The following is a 17,148-nucleotide window of genomic DNA, read 5'->3' as shown; positions in this document are numbered from 1 at the left end:
TTTTTGCCGGTATTTTGGTACGTCATTCGTGTATCGTGTATGAGCCATTTTTAAGTTCGTTTGCTTTTGAAAATACATATTCATATTTGAGTCGGTTTTTAATATCGTTCACTTTTGGTAAATACAAAAGGAATCATATAAGAAATCTGTTTAAAAAAAAATCGCATGCCAACTTGAGACGATTGGACTCCTAACTGCAGCTTATGATTTTCTAAAAATATATATATCTAAGCAAACTCTCACAGTGAATTTCATATTAACTAAACCATATATCAATAATAAGATTAAAATAGACTTCACCCGTTGCAACGCACGGGCATTTTTCTAGTTATTATGAAAATTGAAGATGTTTTTGCCGGTATTTTGGTACGTCATCCGTGTATGAGTCAGTTTTTAAGTTCGTTTGCTTTTGGAAATACATATTCGTATTTGAATCGGTTTTCAAGATTGTTCACTTTTGGTAATATAGAAGGAATCATATAAGAAATTTGTTTTTAAAAAACTCACATGCTAACTTGAAACGATCAAACCCCTAACTACAGCTAATGATTTTTTAAATATATATATATCCAAGCGAACTCCCACAATGAATTTCATTTTAACTTAACCATATAACAATAACAAGATTAAAATATACTTCATCCGTTGCAACGCACGGGCATTTTTTTCTAGTTGAAATATACTTGTGAGTTTTCGTATCCAACGTTTAACCGTTTATCTTATTTTTTAAAAAAATATAGAAAAATTAAACACACATATAATATTATTCATTTTTGTCATCTAATAACAACAACACTAACAATCATAAAAAATTTCCAAATAAGACGAACGGTTAAATGTTGGACACGGAAAACCATAACTGCACTTATAATGGGACGGATGTAGTAAATCATTAGCATATGATTAATTAAATATTAACTATTTAAAATTTTAAAATAATTAATATGAATATTATTTTTTTTTAAAAATGTCGTTTGGCGGTTGAAAAGCGTGTGTGTGGAAAATTAAAGAATTTTCATATCAATCTCCTTGTGCTGAACACAACCTTATATTGACGCAAGTTTGAATTATACTTGAACCGTAATGCACGATATAACGTGTTTTTCAATTATCAAAATCAGTGTCACAACAACGTCACGTGAGACGATGATCAGATCAAACAAACGCTTTGAGACCTTGTTTAAGGGAGGGCTAATGGACGGGTGATCGCTGTGGTCGATCAGGCACCCTGTCCCTCCCCCTAACACATACGCTCCTCCTGCACCATAATTTTTTTTAAAAAAAAACAAGTTAGAAAAATTAAAAGAAACTAGATAAAAATCTAATAACCTAAAAATATATTCATGTGCATAGATTTTATATTTATAAATATAGTATACCGTATGAATATTATATATAAAAAAGAGTAAAGTATATGAGCGGTCCCTAAACTTGTGTAGGTGTGTTATCTAGATTCTTGAACTTCCAAAATGTATTTTTAGGTCCTAACCGGTTCAAACCGGCTCCATGCGCTGACGTGGCATTGCCACGGTGGCACCTACATGTCATTGAAATCCATATGTCAAGCATATATAAAAAATAAAATTAAAAACCATATTTTCTCCTCTTAGGTAAACATAAAAAAGACAAAAAAAATTTAAGATAGAGAGGAGAAATTATGCCTTTTATTTTTATTTTTTCTATGTGCTTGACACGTGGCACGTAGGTGCTATCGTGACATGCCACATCAGCGCATGGAGCGGGTTAGAGCTCCTCTGGACCTAGATGACATCTCAAGACAAGTTCGAGGACTCAAAAATGTATTTTGAGAGTTTAGAGATCTAGATGACACGCCCGCACAAGTTTAGGGCCCGCTCATGCACTTCACTCTATAAAAAATATTTAAATATGAATTCGAATTTAAATTGGGTATATAAACTATCTCGCGTTGCTCCGTTAAGGCCGGCCCACTCAATAGAGTACGTCACGCGGCGCAAACGCCGCGGCCTTCCTCGTCTCCCGCCGCCGACGCAGCGCGGGCCGCTTCCGAGCCGCGCCGCTCACGTCGCCGGCGCCGCCCTCCCCGTCGGCCAGCCGTCCGCCTGCGTTCCTCCGCCGCCTCGCCTCCCCGTCGGCCGGCCATCCGCCTGCGTTCCTCCGCCGCTCGTATCACCGGTGCATCGCGTTGCTCGTCGTCAACCTGTGAGTACGTTGCGTCGCTCCCCTCTCTCTAGTCTCTCTACTTGGCATGCTGTATTGGATAGTGCACGCTTCGTTGTATGCGGTTGGATCGAGAAATTCCGTCAGATTGATGTGTTGTTTTTTTTTTGGGGTGGGGGGGGGGGGCAATTGGGAATTTGATCTAGTGGAGGAAGCAGCCGTGAGCAAGGCTGCACGGAAATCATGCGGCAAAACACTGTGACTTAATTGGAAGCTAATCAAACAGTACTGAATTACACTGGCATTGCCAAAAAGGGTAAAGTTTATTTGGTTATCAGCTTTTTTTGGAACACATTTGGGTATCAATCTAACAATTCCTTATTGTACAGAATCGTTCATAGAAGGATTCTATGGTTGGAGGAAAATAAGATAGTGAACTGCTGGTTGCCTTGTACCACCAAGATTTCATAGAGGGCAAGCAGAACAGAGCGGCATCCAAGGGCCATTGCATTGGAGCAACCATGAACCGCGTAAGTCATCTCCTTCCCTCCCTTTTTTGCCTGCTATGTTATGTGCCCAGTAGGAGTAGGATGATATCATTTGCATGGCATCTATTACTCTTTTACTTTTGACCAGTAATAATGCTTAAATTTTGAATTGATTGTGGTTGTAATTGGTGGTCAAATGCAGAAAGGCAGTGACAGGCTAAGCAAGTTACCTGATGATATTCTGCTTAACATCCTTGACCGGCTCCATGTCCGCGATGCTGCAAGAACCAGTGTCCTCTCCAGACGGTGGAGGCATCTCCCTTCTATGCTTTCTCAATTGGTTATAGACTTTGTTCACTTCATGCCTAATGGTGCATCCATGTTATCTGATGATGTGTTGGTCTGGACCAATGCCGCTGTTGTTGAAGCAACGAAGAGCATCTTGGAACGCAGGAATCCAGATGAATATACCATCCACCTCTTGCGCATGCTGTTCTACCTGAATGAAGGTGACTGTATCTCAATTGGACAAACTGTTGGACATGCCATGACAACACAAAAGGTTGAGATGGCCGAATTCACAATTATAGTGGAGAAGCTACCCACCCGTTGCACTGATGATGATTTGATCGATTACGGGAGACGATTCATGTCATTTTTCGATGCTTGCCCAACTGCATTTGGTGGTCTCACACGCCTCATAATAGGGAATCTAAGATTTGGTGAATCGGACATCCACAACGTCCTCAAGACCTGTCAGAATTTACAGTATTTGCGTTTGTTCAACTGCGATTCAGGAAATTTGACCGTGCTGCAACTTGAACATCCACAGCTCAATGTGCTCAATATTGCCAGCTGCCGTTTTGAAAGCATCAAGCTCAACTGCTTGCCGAAACTAGCACAATTGATGGTTGAGGGTTGGCTATCTTTCCAAGATCCCCTGACTTTTGGTTATGTGCCCTCACTCGAGGCGGTACGGCTTGCAGGTGTTGGTCTTAAAAGGCACAAGTTGGTCAAGCTAAGTAAGATCCTTGGAAAGATCTCTGTAAGAGATCTACGTTTGAATTTTAAGAGTGAAAAGGTAAGTTGGTGGTAATCGTTTTTGCTGAGCTAGCCTCCTCTCTACTCGACTCACTTTTTTTTTCCTTCCAGATTTGGGTTCAACCAGAATTACCACAAAAACTGGCATCTGTTTTCTACAAATTAAGGCTTGTGAATCTGTTTCGTGTTCCTGAAGGATGTGATCTCACATGGACAATGTTCATTCTCGAAGCAGCGCCTTTCCTGAAGGAGCTACGCATGACGGTGTGTTGCTATCTGACACTCCATTTTCACACAGCTGCAAGCACCTGCACCTGATATAAAACTTTTGCTTGCTTTTTCAGTTTTCATACAGCTGCAAGCAAAACCACAAACTTATTTCTTATCACCATTTTCTTGTATATGCGTGGCATTCATGCAGGTATGGGATCATTGGTGTAACATGGAAAAGGACGAGGAGATGAGGGCGTCTTTGTACAGCTCGAACAAGAGTGTAGAGTGGGAATCTTCTGCTGAGGATTTCAAGCACCACAACCTGTCCGTTCTCACCATCTTCTGCTTCCAATCTGAAGACTTCTTGGTTGCGTTTATCAAGCGTATCATGGAAGTGGCCGTGAATCTGGAGGATGTGTTCCTGTACAACATGCTGTCGTGTGACACGTGTAAGGACATCCGAAGGCCGTGTAAGTTCCCACGGACGAAGAGGCAGATGTGTTCACTGAAGAAGAGGATCAACGAGGGGAACTCGTTTGCCAAATTTCACTTCTTGACCTCAGTAACGGCTGATCATGTTCCAATATCTGAGTACCCGTAGTATTCTTCGGTTTAAGGGCGTGCTGTACTACCTCTTTCTTTTCCCGACAGATAAGTTGTGAGAGAGCTGATGGTGTTCTGCATATGTTCAGGCAGTTCGTTCCTTTGATATCTCTGTACTTATTAGCAGGAGAAAAATGACCTTTGTTATATATATCGTGCCTTTTGCAATCCATGAGTTGTGTTGTTCACCAGGTTGTGCAATGTTTGACAACAATTGTGATGGCTTCTTTTTCCATTTCAATGTTAGTGAACAGTTTGTCCTGTGTTTGACGATCCCATGTGCTCTCTGAACTCTGAAGTGTATATGGAAAATTCAATTCAGTACCGGTTTCTTGGTTGTTGGGGGTGTTATTACGTATCTGTGCTTGTGATTTTTCGGTTTTTAGCTTGTGGACAGAATGATCAGTGTATGTTACTGCTATCCAGTGTAATTGCACGTGAGAATTGACAGCATGACTATAATAATGTTGAGAAAAAAAAGAAATACCTTCTCAATTTATTTCAGGTCCCCCGATCTTCTCAATTGAATTTTGCCCACCTCTATAATATACCACAGTGACCAGCTAAGAAGACATTTACTTCTAGGGTAATTTACTTCTATGGGTAGGTACTAGGTAGATCTGTAGTTGTAACAGTAGGCCACTATAAAGCAATTATAAATTTGATCCACCTTTTTTGAACATCGGTGAATTCTTAAATGCATAGACTAAAATTAACTTGAAGTCTACATCCTGTCGATAATGGAGCATCCTCTTTTCAGCATATTTTCGATGAACCAATTATCCTATCGATTGCTCCTTATACATGCAAATAAATCATAGGACTAGGAACTTATATAGTACTAAAATATAACTAATTGTCTGGACAGTCCATGCATCCATGTAACTGGAGATCCTACTAGGACAATACGCGAGGGACAAACCCAAGTATGTGTCAGTGCCAAACTCAGCTAATCCTAGTATTTTGTTGCCCTTAACATCAACAGCAAGAACCCAAGCCTGACGTTGCATGAATTTGGCCTTTGTCAGCAAGTAAACAACACCTTCACCATCCAGGCTGAGAGCAGGTTGAGATGTGAGGAGGTTGTGCAATTTCCTCTCCTTGCCATCCTGCATTTTATCACGCAGCAATCCCGGTTGCAGTAAGCTGTCATGAATCGCTTGGTCGATATTGATTTGAGAAGCTTCAACTCCGTGCACCAATTGCCAATCCTCCCAAGCACCGGTGATCTTGCTGTTGGTATACATGTAGAGCTCCCAGTTCTTGATCTCACGATCAAGGTGCCCAGTTTCAGGGTCACGCGTAGGAAGTATCTCGCCATGAACTTCCAATTCGACCATCCTGAGGCAACCATCAAGAACAGCAATACCCCTATTGGCCTTAGGGCATCCTTCGACTTCCGCGCCGCGATCGACCAATCTCCTTGGCAGCGGCAATGGAACACCAACGAGCGTGGGATGATCGCCGCCGCTTAGCACGTCGCAGAACAGGATGCCGCGATAGAGATCGACCCAGCCCATCGTGCCATCTTCACCTCCAAGCGTGATCGCCGTTGTTGTGATGTGCTGGTTGAGGCGAGCGGCGTTCCTGGGGATCTTGATTGGGAACGGTCTCTGCGGCGAAGCTACGATCACCTTGCCGACATTGGTCCAGCTCCATGACGCGGAATCGAACAATCGGAGGTTGAACCCGTTCAGGCGGACGGATAGCACGGCGATCTTGAATTGCTGCTCACCGCCGGGAACGGGAAGGGGAAGGATCCCAGCCTCGTCGTCGTGGAAGGGGAACGGCGGCGAGGGGAGACGGCGGAGCGAGGGGCGTCCAGGCCACTGGTAGCTGTAGACGAAGTAGTCGTTCTCCAGCCGCGATGGCGCGGTGGTGGTGACGATGGTTACGCGGAGGAGGAGGAGGCCATCGGCGGCGGAGACGATCTGGGCGTCCTCGTAGAGGAGGGAGACGGTGTCCCGGTTGAGGCGGCGGACGAATAGGCGGGAGGGGTTCGGCGGGGAAGCCGGGGAGATGGAGACCTGGATCTGGGCATCTTCCGCGGTGGTGGTGGCGTTGGGGCGGCGGTCGCCGATGTGGACGTGGGTGTCCAAAGAGGATCGAGGGTTGAAGAAGAGGAGTGGCGGCGTTGGTGATATCAGTGGTGGTGGTGGTCGCCATGGACGTTTGGTTTTGAGGAGGAAGGAAGAAGTCGATGGAGGCCGCGGCGTGAGTTTCCTAGTGTGCGCCCACAATGCGCCGCTAATTATGGTAATCAACGTTAATTACCGTAATTAGTATTAGTTACCATAATTAGCATTGTTTTAAAAAACATAAATATATTGATTAGAAGACTTTTAAAAAATAGTTGAAAGTTTTAAGTTCGTAGTTGAAAGATTTCGAAATTTGGGTTGAAATTTTCAATTTTGATATGGAAGTTTTCATTGTGATATTAAAAGTTTTAAATTTTGATGTGAGAATTTTTCAATTTTGATATGAGACTTTTAAATTTTGACTTGGAAGTTTTCAAATTTGATAAGAAAGTTTTCGAAATTCTGAGTTGAAATTTTCGGAAATTTAAGTTGAAAGTTTTGAAATTTTTAGTTAAAAGTATTAAATTTGACTTGAAAGTTTTGAAATTTTGAATTGGAAGTTTAAAATTTGAATCGAAAGTTTCATGTTTTTAGAAAGTCCACGTCGCACTCATTTTCAGTTGAAAGTTTGAATGTTTTAGAAAGCAAAATAAGTTCACCGAATTTTTTTTCAAAAAGAGAACAAATAAGTTTGAATGTTTTAGAAAGCAAAATAAGTTTGAATGTGATTTCTCGGGCTTTTAGCTTGTGGACAGAACGATCAGTGTATTACTGCTATCCAGTGTAGTTTCACGTGATTTCCCCGGTCATCTCATGCACCATAGAACAACAGCAGTCTGATGATAATCCTGAAATATTACAAGGGGTCTTCTCGCAATCAAAGACGTAATAAATATAAAAATAAGACATGAACATTATTGTTTATGGATAACTTGTCCATTTATTCCTAACTTCCCGTTTCGCTTTTCTTGTCATGGAGTATCTTAGGATCGAACAAAATACGTTTTCTTGCAGAGTTCCACTGAAGCACGTAGCTTGCTAAACCGAGCACCCTACTGATCGTTTGCAAGCAGCTTATTTGCTGTGCCGAATATAGGAGTGATATCAACAGGCACCTAAAATAATCAAGAACATGTTAATATAAACAAGGAAAATAAAACCCAATCAAACACTCGGAGAGAAGCCATGAAAAATAGTTTACAATTTTCTTTTAGTATGAACCGGTAAATTTGAAAGCTACCTGCATGTGTTCTATTTTGTCCAGCGCCACACGCAGTGGTTGCGTCAAGCTTGCATGGGACTGCAGAAGAGACTGGGCAGCAGGCTTATCGCCCTTTGCTTGTATTGTCAGGATCTCTCTACTGAGACTCTCGACAGCGTCCTCAACCTTTCATGGCACAAAGTTCTAATGAGAATTGACAGCATGACAATAATAATGTTAAGGAAAAAAAAGAGAGAAATACCTTTGTGAAATCAACTGAGAATTTTCCATCAGAATGCAAGACAAAAGCCCCTTTCTCATACAACCAGTTAAACTGCAAAGCTTGCCCTTTTCTGCACACATAGTAACAGTGATTTATATAAAGAGCTCAGGACAGTACAGATTCTATGAGAATTGAGAAGTACTTGCGTTCCCTTTTTTTCCAGAAACATAATTCAGTTTGCTAACAGGGAAAATAAAGCCTCACCCATGAGCTTCTTCTAGTCCAAAGCGGATCGATCGGAAGCATCCAGCCAGGAATGAGACATACATGGATTCTGATAGGCTCTTAGGAAGTAAACCCTGGTAGAGCAGAAGCAGATGTGCTATTATTAGTAGGGCTATTCAAAACCGGGTTAAGTGGTTTTGCACAACCCAGTCAATGCAAAATTGCATGCAGTTGGTGCTCATGCAATGTGCAGTTCATGCAGTTTGGAAAAACTGTTTCTGTTTTTCCCTAAGTAGTAATGACGGCACAAACGAGGATATAGCCAAATGAAAATTTGCTTATGCATATACAGCAATAGCAGGATTTGACTGCCTGGTCTCGACTAAGCTAAGTGCCATGGTAGCTTGATAGTTGATGAAAGCAACTGACCTTTTTAATAAGAAAATTCAGTGCCCATAGACCAACTATATCAGCTTTGGCCTCCTCCAATGCTGAATGAAATTCTTGAAGTTCCTGTTTTTTCATGAAGAGGTCATCTATAAATCAGATAACAGAGAAATAACCAGCATTTCAAATTTAAAGTGTGAAGACAGATAAATAAGCACATCTTTTTTTTCCTACATGTACCTGAGTATTAGCAAAGTTATTTTCCATTGCTAAGTGAATATGCTGCATTTTCTATAGCAACATCCATACTTATAAATTTGGTTATTTTTATATATTTGTCAATAATCTGACAAGAAATTTGGTAGTGACATTACGTAAAAAAATGGTTGAAGGTGGTGGCAAATTTTGAGGGAAACAAAGCACATGTTTATAGTGCACCTAAGGTTCATGCATTGGTTTATGTTTATTTCTATGAATATACAAAGTTACGTACCATTCTAACTGTTGATCTTTTACCAGTTGGAAGGGTTATGGAATGAGGACCAATTCCATGGCAGCATTCATGGCAAACAATATGTGTATAATAAGGCTCAAAATCAACATAATCTTCCTGTTCCTCTCTGATGCAAGCATTAGCTATAGGCTTTAAGATATGCTTAAACCTGAAAAGTAAAGAAAATTTAGAATCATCCAAAAAGGAACTCCCATACTTTTGTTGCCACTTGCCACTGATAGTGTGGATCACCTGAGTCACCAATTTAAAATTTATAGACAATAATCGGTAAAAGAACATACTTAGCTTCTGAAATGTTCTTAAGCATAACCATCGAGGTCCCTCGTTCATTCACAATCCGCTCATCATTGGGCAAATTAAAAGCAATAGTTTGTGGGCCTTTCACATCCTGCAACAATAGTCCCTGTTTAGTTCATCATGAAGCTGTTGGCACAACAAATCATCTGCAATACATACACAAGCCCTGCACGCGCTCTCAGCCTATCAATTGTCTCAAGATCTCAAAGAATGGTTTAGCCAATTATAGTGACAAACTCAAGCTGAAGTAATCTAAGCAATAATTCTTTGGCCAACATGCAACTGGGGCAGTAGTAAGAAAAGCACAAAGTAAACAACCTTCTCCTTTGATCATAAAAACAAAAGGAAGAAAGCAATCCTCTCATGAAATCATGGTGTGTCATCAATTGTCATTAGATATTACGAAAAGTCATGAAATCATGGTGTGTCATCAATTGTCATTAGATATTACGAAAAGGCTGAATACTTGCTTCTCAGGGATTTAAGGGCATAAGCTTCTTTTTGACGATGCCCATCTACCACCAAGCAAAAAGGGAAAACAAGCAAGTTTTCTGTGTCTACAAATATCAAAACTTTAAGTACCAATGAGTTCAAATCGAAACAGAAATTTAACAAATGACTAGGGAGATCACAAATTCACAGTAATAAAATAAAGCATTAAATGAACCCCAAAAATTAAAGAAATGTTACAAAAGGGACATACCCCAGAGTTGTACAGAAGATTGATAACGCGAATTGGAGCAGCAGATACATTGTCGGATTTGTAAATGTTGTCCAGTGGAAGATGCTTCTCTAAATCCTGAATTTAAGATCAAATTTCATGTAAATCAAAAGTTGGTACTTTTCTACAGAAAATAAATTAGAGTTACCCGGAGTTGATCACCGAAGAGTTTAACTTGAGAAGTGGCAATGTCATCCCGTACACCAACAAATGCTTCAAAGGTTGCCTTTAAAATAGTAGAAAATACTAGTAAAAACAAATGATATATTTTATTGAACTCTATGCATAAACTTAGTATGTAGATAAACTTGATTCAAGATATAAAAGTGCATGTGCACATCCTGTACACATGTTTAAACACATGCCCTAATCTAAATGGTAATGTCGCCTACTCTATTCCTATACTATTATAGGCCATACTTTCTTCATTGGGGATAAGGTGGTGCCTAACTGAATTAAAATCCTAGTATTTAACCCAAATAATATGGGCAGCCCCAGCATTGAGGTATGAAGAGAAAATCATAGCTACTAGAATAAAATAATATCATGACCATCAAAAGACCTATACTCCTATTAAAGGAAGTCAATGGTGCTGGTGGGCTGTAGCAGTGAATCTGCCACCCCACTATATTTTTTACCAAATACTTCCTGAAGCCAATATTACATATAAGTCCCTTCATATACTATCATTTTCTTGGTCTCTAAAGTACAAACTTAAATTCGGAAAGGGTCTAAGATGACCAACGTCACATGTATATGTAGTATTAAAGTTAGTTTTAGAAGTACTCCCTGTGATAAAAGTATTGAGGGTGCCTTCATTGAAAAAAAAAAGGAGAGGGCATATGTTCATTTAATTTGCTCCATGTGTATGATTCATTTTTATCAGTAGCAAGCACGCGGGCATTTAGTTAATAAACACAAATAACAATTGAACACAGGAAATAGGCACACACTCAACAATGTTGCAAACCTGCATTATATGTGATAACGAGCAAGCTTACTGAAGTTTCAAAATAATATGTGGTGTTTGATGCAAATTCCATGCTAAATACTTGACCAGCAAATAGGTAGATGACAAGAACAGGTAGGAAAGGATCCCAAGGAGAAAATTCTTTGTAGATCTCGAAAGAGAGACAAATACCTTATAACTAAAAAGACCATCTTCATATGTCTCGTATGGGCCAATAGTGACATCCAAGTTGGAGTCCTATAAAGATAGAAATGCCAAATACAGAGGTTATATGAGCAAATCCTGATTTGTACATGCCAAACATTGCTGTTAAATCTGACAAATACAGCCAATTTTATGAATATACACCCAACAAATATTCTACACTATATACTGCAGTGCTCATAAACCACACATTATTCACCATAAAACTCTTGACCTTGTATTATTTGTGTTATTGACAATACATTCTACAGTAGGGAACTCACCTACTGTTCTCTTTTTCCAAAAAAAAAAGATTGCAAATTGCCTTAAAACATTCAAGAACAATTTCTCCAAGAACGAAGGAATCAAGCTAGTGAGAAAACCAGTACATTTGTAAATTTAAAGAGAAAATAATGAACTAAAACTGAGAGTTAGGACACTAACCAGCTCCATCCAAGCTATATCAGATTCATAGTAATCATTTGAAAGGAAAGCATTTGCCTTGGTTTTGAGCAAATTCTTGAGGCTACATGAAGATAAAAGCATATAAGTTCTAAATTCAGAAACTAAAAGCTGGTATATTACTACTCCCTCCGTTTCACAATGTAAGTCATTCTAGCATTTCCCATATTCATATTGATGTTAATGAATCTAGACATATATATCTATCTAGATTCATTAACATCAGTATGAATGTGGGAAATGCTAGGATGACTTACATTGTGAAACGGAGGAAGTACTAGCTTACCTTGGAGAATCAGAACATTCAGATGCTTTATGAAGAAGCTCAGCAGCTTTCTCAAGGGATGATTTGTACTCCTCAGAGTATGGAACAACGAAAAGATCATCTGATGTCTTGGTTTGATTTGATCCATCTGACTGCGCTAGTATTGAAGGCAACAAGGCATCATGCCGTTTTATGACAGTAAAAAATCCAGTTGCATATTTTTGCTCCTTTTCAGGCAGTCCATTTTTCCATAATTCAAACTCCTACAGACATACAAAACATATGCAAATTGGCCCTGCTTCAGTCACTACGGTACCAAGTACACATCAAACGTACTTATACAGTACTCAGTAAGCAACCGTACTACTGCATATGAAATTTGTACTGGATACTTTGAGCACTGGGAAGCAGAAAAGTGACTAAGCACAATCTTACCATTTTGTCCATATCAGGAGGATAAAAGTTTGCCCCGGGAGGATTATCTCGAGGAAATGCAGCACGATACTCAATCCCCTTCCATCCTGAAACTGATTTGGTGGCATCTGTGAGTAATTTCACAGCAGAATCTGCAGTCGATAGAAAAGCCTTATTTTCATCAAGGCAGGACCTGTTATGGGAAAATATCAAATAATAACATCTATCAAGATGCTAAAAAATACATAGTAGTTATACATTATCTAATTAGATAATATGAGTTCGAAACAAGCATACAAAGTAGGAATAAAAAATGGATTTGTGCTCATAAACACCCTAATCATAGATAAATATGCTCCCTGCTATATCTTTCACCAAGTACATATTTCATTAGAGTCCATGAGGGCATGCACATATCTCACTAATTCTCTACTCCATACAGCCCGAAATACAAGCATACTTCGTTTTGTAGGGATAAACTTAAGGATGAAAAAAATGAATAGCAAAAAAGAAAATCTATAAATGAAAACAATTGGTCTGTAATGGTTAGATAACAGTGGTATGAAAGAACATTTTCATGCATGGAGTACTGAAGTTCTGCACAGAACATCTGAGAAAGTATGCATTCTTCAATACAAAACATTTAATTTTCTCATAAAGATGTAGATACACAAAAATTAGGATACAAACTATATCCATCCACACAACACATGTAAACTTATATGCGTCAACGTGGCAACACAAGACAAATACTAAATGCAGACTTCAGAAGATCATGATCTTAACTCATAGGCAAGTCACCATGCAACCAACAAAATATCCAATGTACAAATAAACCTAAAGTAGTCAACATGCGTGAAGAAACTTCAATAGAAAATAAATTACCATGGACTCTTATTAATGGAATAATACAACCACTTCAACTTATCAAAAGAAGAGTAGTTAGCACGTGCTTTCAGCCAGTCTCTCAGCGTGCAGTTGCTATTCCAAACCTAATCGAGAACCAGGGTAGTAAGAAGTTGCAATGCAGTAAAAATAATAATTATCACTGAAGATAATCTTTGCTAACTAATTGTAAACGACATATCCAACGAATAAGAATAAAAAATATGTGTTTCAAAAAAAAATGAAGAAAGTTGAAAGATGTACCTGCTCATAAAAGATGTCATCAATAACTATTGATGCTTTAAGAATATATCCCAAGGCTTCCCTGTCTCCTTCTGATAGACTAGTCAACTGCAAAGCCAAAGATTGAAATGTCAAGCGTGCCAGGGACAAAAAAAAGCATGTGAGTACTATATTATAGGAATGATGAATCAAATTTCCTGTTTCCGTCCTAATGTTCAAACTAAATATTATGATCCTAGTGTGTGAAATCAAACTGTTGCTTTCTTTTATGACACAGAATTTTATGATGAACAGATTATAGATAGTATATGTATCATACAATATTCTAAGAAATAATAATCTTGAATGGATTAATCCAAGAAAAGGTGAGGAAACTGGTAGGTGCTACCCAATAGTAGACAATTTGACACAATATATCATTCCTTCCAACTATCAGACCACCATAATGATACAAACAGTACTCTTTTTTTTTTGTGCAATGCGCACCTAGCTTTCATGTGCTATACATCCAATGCATATTGCATATGGCATACCTAGTAGCTATGTGCATAAATGAAGTGAATGTTTCCCTTTTCCCATACATATAATTTTGTTGGTATTGAATATTGGTGGCTGCCAAATAGGCAAGAATAGTTACATAAATAATCAAATATGAAATGGAAAATAAATAACCAGAGCTACAGGGTGACTGACAAAAAATATAGACAGCTTACCTCTGGTTCCAAATGGATGGGAGCATAACGGTTGATTTGCTTTTGCAAGGTTAAACTGCGGGATTCGATATTGTCTTTGTACCTATAAACATGGCATGAAAGGTTGAAGCAAGATAATTTTGACAAAAAACGTGGTGCAACAGGGATTGCCAAGGGAATGATATGTTGAATTGCTTCAAAGTGGTAACTGGCAAGAGATGAAGACAAAGAAACAGTTATTTGAAAGTTCTAATTCTGGTGGGTTGTTAACAGGAGCAGATGCTGCTCAAAACATACAGTAAAAGTCCCTGATTCACCAAATGCTAAGTTTTTGTTTAGAGACTTACCCATCGAATGACTTGCTCAATGACACCACATCCTTTTTTTCAACTTAAAACTCTGATGAGTTAAAAAAAAAACTATACAATAAATCCTAACTCCTAAGAACCTACTGTGTCAACCTAGAGACAAATACTCACTCCAGCTTCCCAATGTTTAAACCTAAACCTGGAGGTCAAATGAGAGCTTGGACATGGTTTAATTGTCACCAGCACCTTTGTTACCACAGACTGTTGGTAGTAGTAAATTTCATATCGATCACAGAAAAAAGTCATTTCAGTTCTTCCAAAGTGAATATAATTATCCCTTCGACAATCGAGGCCACAAATTGACAAAAACATGACTGGACAAATAATTTGGATGCTTACCTTTCTTCAATAATACTAAATAGTTGGCCATATGTCCCATTCACATCGTAAGGCACATATTCTCCGCTTTCTTTTGCAAGGCAGCTCTTGTACTCGTCAAGATGCATATACCTAACCGCAGATACTTCACTTTCCTATAATTAAAACTTCTACAGTTGATTATGAAACAAACCATACAACTAGTAAAACAAAGAAATTACATCATAAATATTTATATACTGGACAATTCTGATAGTGTTCCTTTTGTCATGTTGATAAATTTACTTGCTCAGATATATTTCCTTTGGTGCCAGGAACATAAGTACAGATTTTTCTTGTAATACACACTTGTTGATGTTGACAACCATGAATATGCAAGAGCAAGTGAAAAAAACATAATGCAAAGTATTACTAATCATTGTATCCTCACTTGGAGAGTGAATGCCTCAAGTGGAATTGGAGTTAAAGTAGTCACAAGATAAACATCATTGTACTCATTGTTGGTGTATGTGCCATTGTTGATAACACTGCAGCAAAGAATCAGAGGATAACATTATATAACGTCCCTTTATGCAGATACTGATAGTGTGAAATTTCATGTGAACATAAAGTGATGAAATATGAAATATTAGCACTTAGCAAGCCTCTCAGTAAGTACTGTTTGAAATTGTAAAAGATCCGCTGCAGTTATGATCAGAATATGCTGCTATACAATCTTAAACTGATGAGGGATAGAATAGTATTTAATACCCGGTCAAAAAAGATAAAAGTAATCGTTTTCTATCGTAGTTTGCAAACTCACAATAAGATGATGGACTAAGAGATAGAGGTACTAACCATTCCTGAAGAAAAACAAATAACAGCTCGAAAGCATCAGATGGAAGTTTGATGCCTAGTTCTTCATCGAGCTCCCGCCTGATGATCCATGTCAAATGCTATTACCAATTAGAATGCATCATTTTAATATTACCCTTTTTACCTAGCCTAGCAAAGAATCACGCAATAGAGTAATAGCCAACCCAACAAATGCAAGCAAGTCAGTGAACCTGTGGAATAAACTAAAATAAAATATGAACAGCGTCTCAAACACTATGTGATAATAGCACGTGTGCAACCCATTCATCACGTAAGTTAATTCAATCAAGTTTCAGCAGTTGCATCGATCAGATGAACCGCAATATCTCAGAGACTACAACTCCCGCAGATATAAGCAATGAGTGTCATGCCCATGTGCATAGTAAACTTAAAGCAGAGTGACAAGTGCTTCTCCACGCTGCTAGGCAAAATCGCCACTACGATTCCCCAAGCAGAATTCAGATAATCGCATTCCGAAATTCTATCAAGGGAGCAAGGGGTAGCGAGCTCACTGCGCGGAGGAGAGAGAGGAGTCGCCGGCGGAGATGTGGCCGGCGCTGGAGATGTCCCACTGGCCGGGCCACGTGTCCTTGCAGTCCGCGCGGCGCTGCAGCAGCAGCTCCCCGGTGCTCTCGCTGTAGATCCACACGTGCACCGCCCGGTGGTAGTCGCCGTCCCTGTGCACCTCCGACCTGCAATGAAAAAAAAAACCGAGCAAACCGCGGCGGCGGAGTCACGCGATCCGATCGAATGGAATCCAACCGAAGCGGCGGCGGGAGTAAGCTGGGTAGGGGGTAGCTGCGGCGTGCCTGGCCTTGGAGGCGCCTGTCTTCTCGCCGCCGGCGGTGAGGACGTCGAGGCGCTCCTCCGGCTCCGCGGCCATCGGGGAATCGAGCGGCGGCGGCGGCGGCGGCGATCGGGGTGAAGTGGCGGAGACTTTTTGGTGGGTTGTGTGGAAATTGGAGTCGAGAGGTTATTCGCTCCAGTTTCAAATGACCCGAAAGATAGGGACACGAGATGCTTTGTTTGGGTTGGGGTTTTTTCAGATTCCGAAGATTTTGATAATTTGGTGGTCTGTATGGATAAGATACCAGCTGAAAATAAGCTATATTCAGAAAATCTACTCTTTTTCGATCCAAAATATAACAATACTACTGGATTAGACACAAACTCGGATCAGGACTGGAGTAGGTTGCTAGTATCAATTTTTAATTAATTTTTTTTAAAAAAGGATAGAATATACCAATGCCGTAGCAGAAACTCTGTACAACGGTGAAAATCACTTTCCTGTAGCAGAAACTCTGTAGGATTTGTGTTGAAACTCGTATATTTGACATCTTGAAATTTACTGTCTGTTAACAGA

General features: G+C 39.5%; 3 protein-coding genes across 5 annotated transcripts; 1 reads left to right on the top strand and 2 right to left on the bottom strand.

The window, feature by feature from the left end:
• Positions 1-1,943: 1,943 nt before the first annotated feature.
• LOC4330989 (F-box/FBD/LRR-repeat protein At3g52680) lies at positions 1,944-4,672 on the top strand. 3 transcript variants are annotated; one of them, XM_015768391.3, is made up of 6 exons: positions 1,944-2,181; positions 2,346-2,455; positions 2,529-2,669; positions 2,830-3,708; positions 3,780-3,932; positions 4,090-4,672. In XM_015768391.3, exons 3-6 carry the CDS (start codon positions 2,661-2,663, stop codon positions 4,480-4,482), a joined length of 1,434 nt encoding a protein of 477 aa, XP_015623877.1. In that variant the 5' UTR covers positions 1,944-2,181; positions 2,346-2,455; positions 2,529-2,660; the 3' UTR covers positions 4,483-4,672. The 3 variants fall into 3 exon arrangements, with proteins under 3 accessions (XP_015623877.1, XP_015623879.1, XP_015623876.1); XM_015768393.3 differs by lacking the exon at positions 2,346-2,455; XM_015768390.3 differs by lacking the exon at positions 1,944-2,181 and having other exon boundaries at positions 2,317-2,455.
• Positions 4,673-5,105: 433 nt separating this feature from the next.
• On the bottom strand, positions 5,106-6,877 carry LOC4330988 (uncharacterized). Its single transcript, XM_015769311.3, has one exon. It carries the CDS (start codon positions 6,002-6,004, stop codon positions 5,300-5,302), a length of 705 nt encoding a protein of 234 aa, XP_015624797.1. The 5' UTR covers positions 6,005-6,877; the 3' UTR covers positions 5,106-5,299.
• A 506-nt stretch (positions 6,878-7,383) lies between these two features.
• Positions 7,384-16,779, bottom strand: LOC4330987 (nudix hydrolase 3). Its single transcript, XM_026022950.2, has 21 exons — positions 16,595-16,779; positions 16,298-16,477; positions 15,768-15,845; positions 15,361-15,457; positions 14,952-15,085; positions 14,266-14,347; positions 13,574-13,660; positions 13,310-13,416; positions 12,446-12,617; positions 12,032-12,273; positions 11,728-11,809; positions 11,272-11,337; positions 10,279-10,356; positions 10,113-10,208; positions 9,394-9,500; positions 9,092-9,260; positions 8,641-8,724; positions 8,251-8,345; positions 8,026-8,116; positions 7,803-7,949; positions 7,384-7,677 (listed from the first exon to the last, which is right to left on the bottom strand). The coding sequence occupies exons 1-21, from the start codon at positions 16,666-16,668 to the stop codon at positions 7,615-7,617; spliced, it is 2,331 nt and encodes a 776-aa protein (XP_025878735.1). The 5' UTR covers positions 16,669-16,779; the 3' UTR covers positions 7,384-7,614.
• Between the last annotated feature and the right edge of the window lie 369 nt (positions 16,780-17,148).

Source organism: Oryza sativa, chromosome 2 (assembly GCF_034140825.1).
Source record: "Oryza sativa Japonica Group chromosome 2, ASM3414082v1".
Taxonomy (NCBI): Eukaryota; Viridiplantae; Streptophyta; class Magnoliopsida; order Poales; family Poaceae; genus Oryza; species Oryza sativa.
Note: the sequence above shows the minus strand (reverse complement) of the source record. Positions and strands in the feature narration are given on the sequence as shown.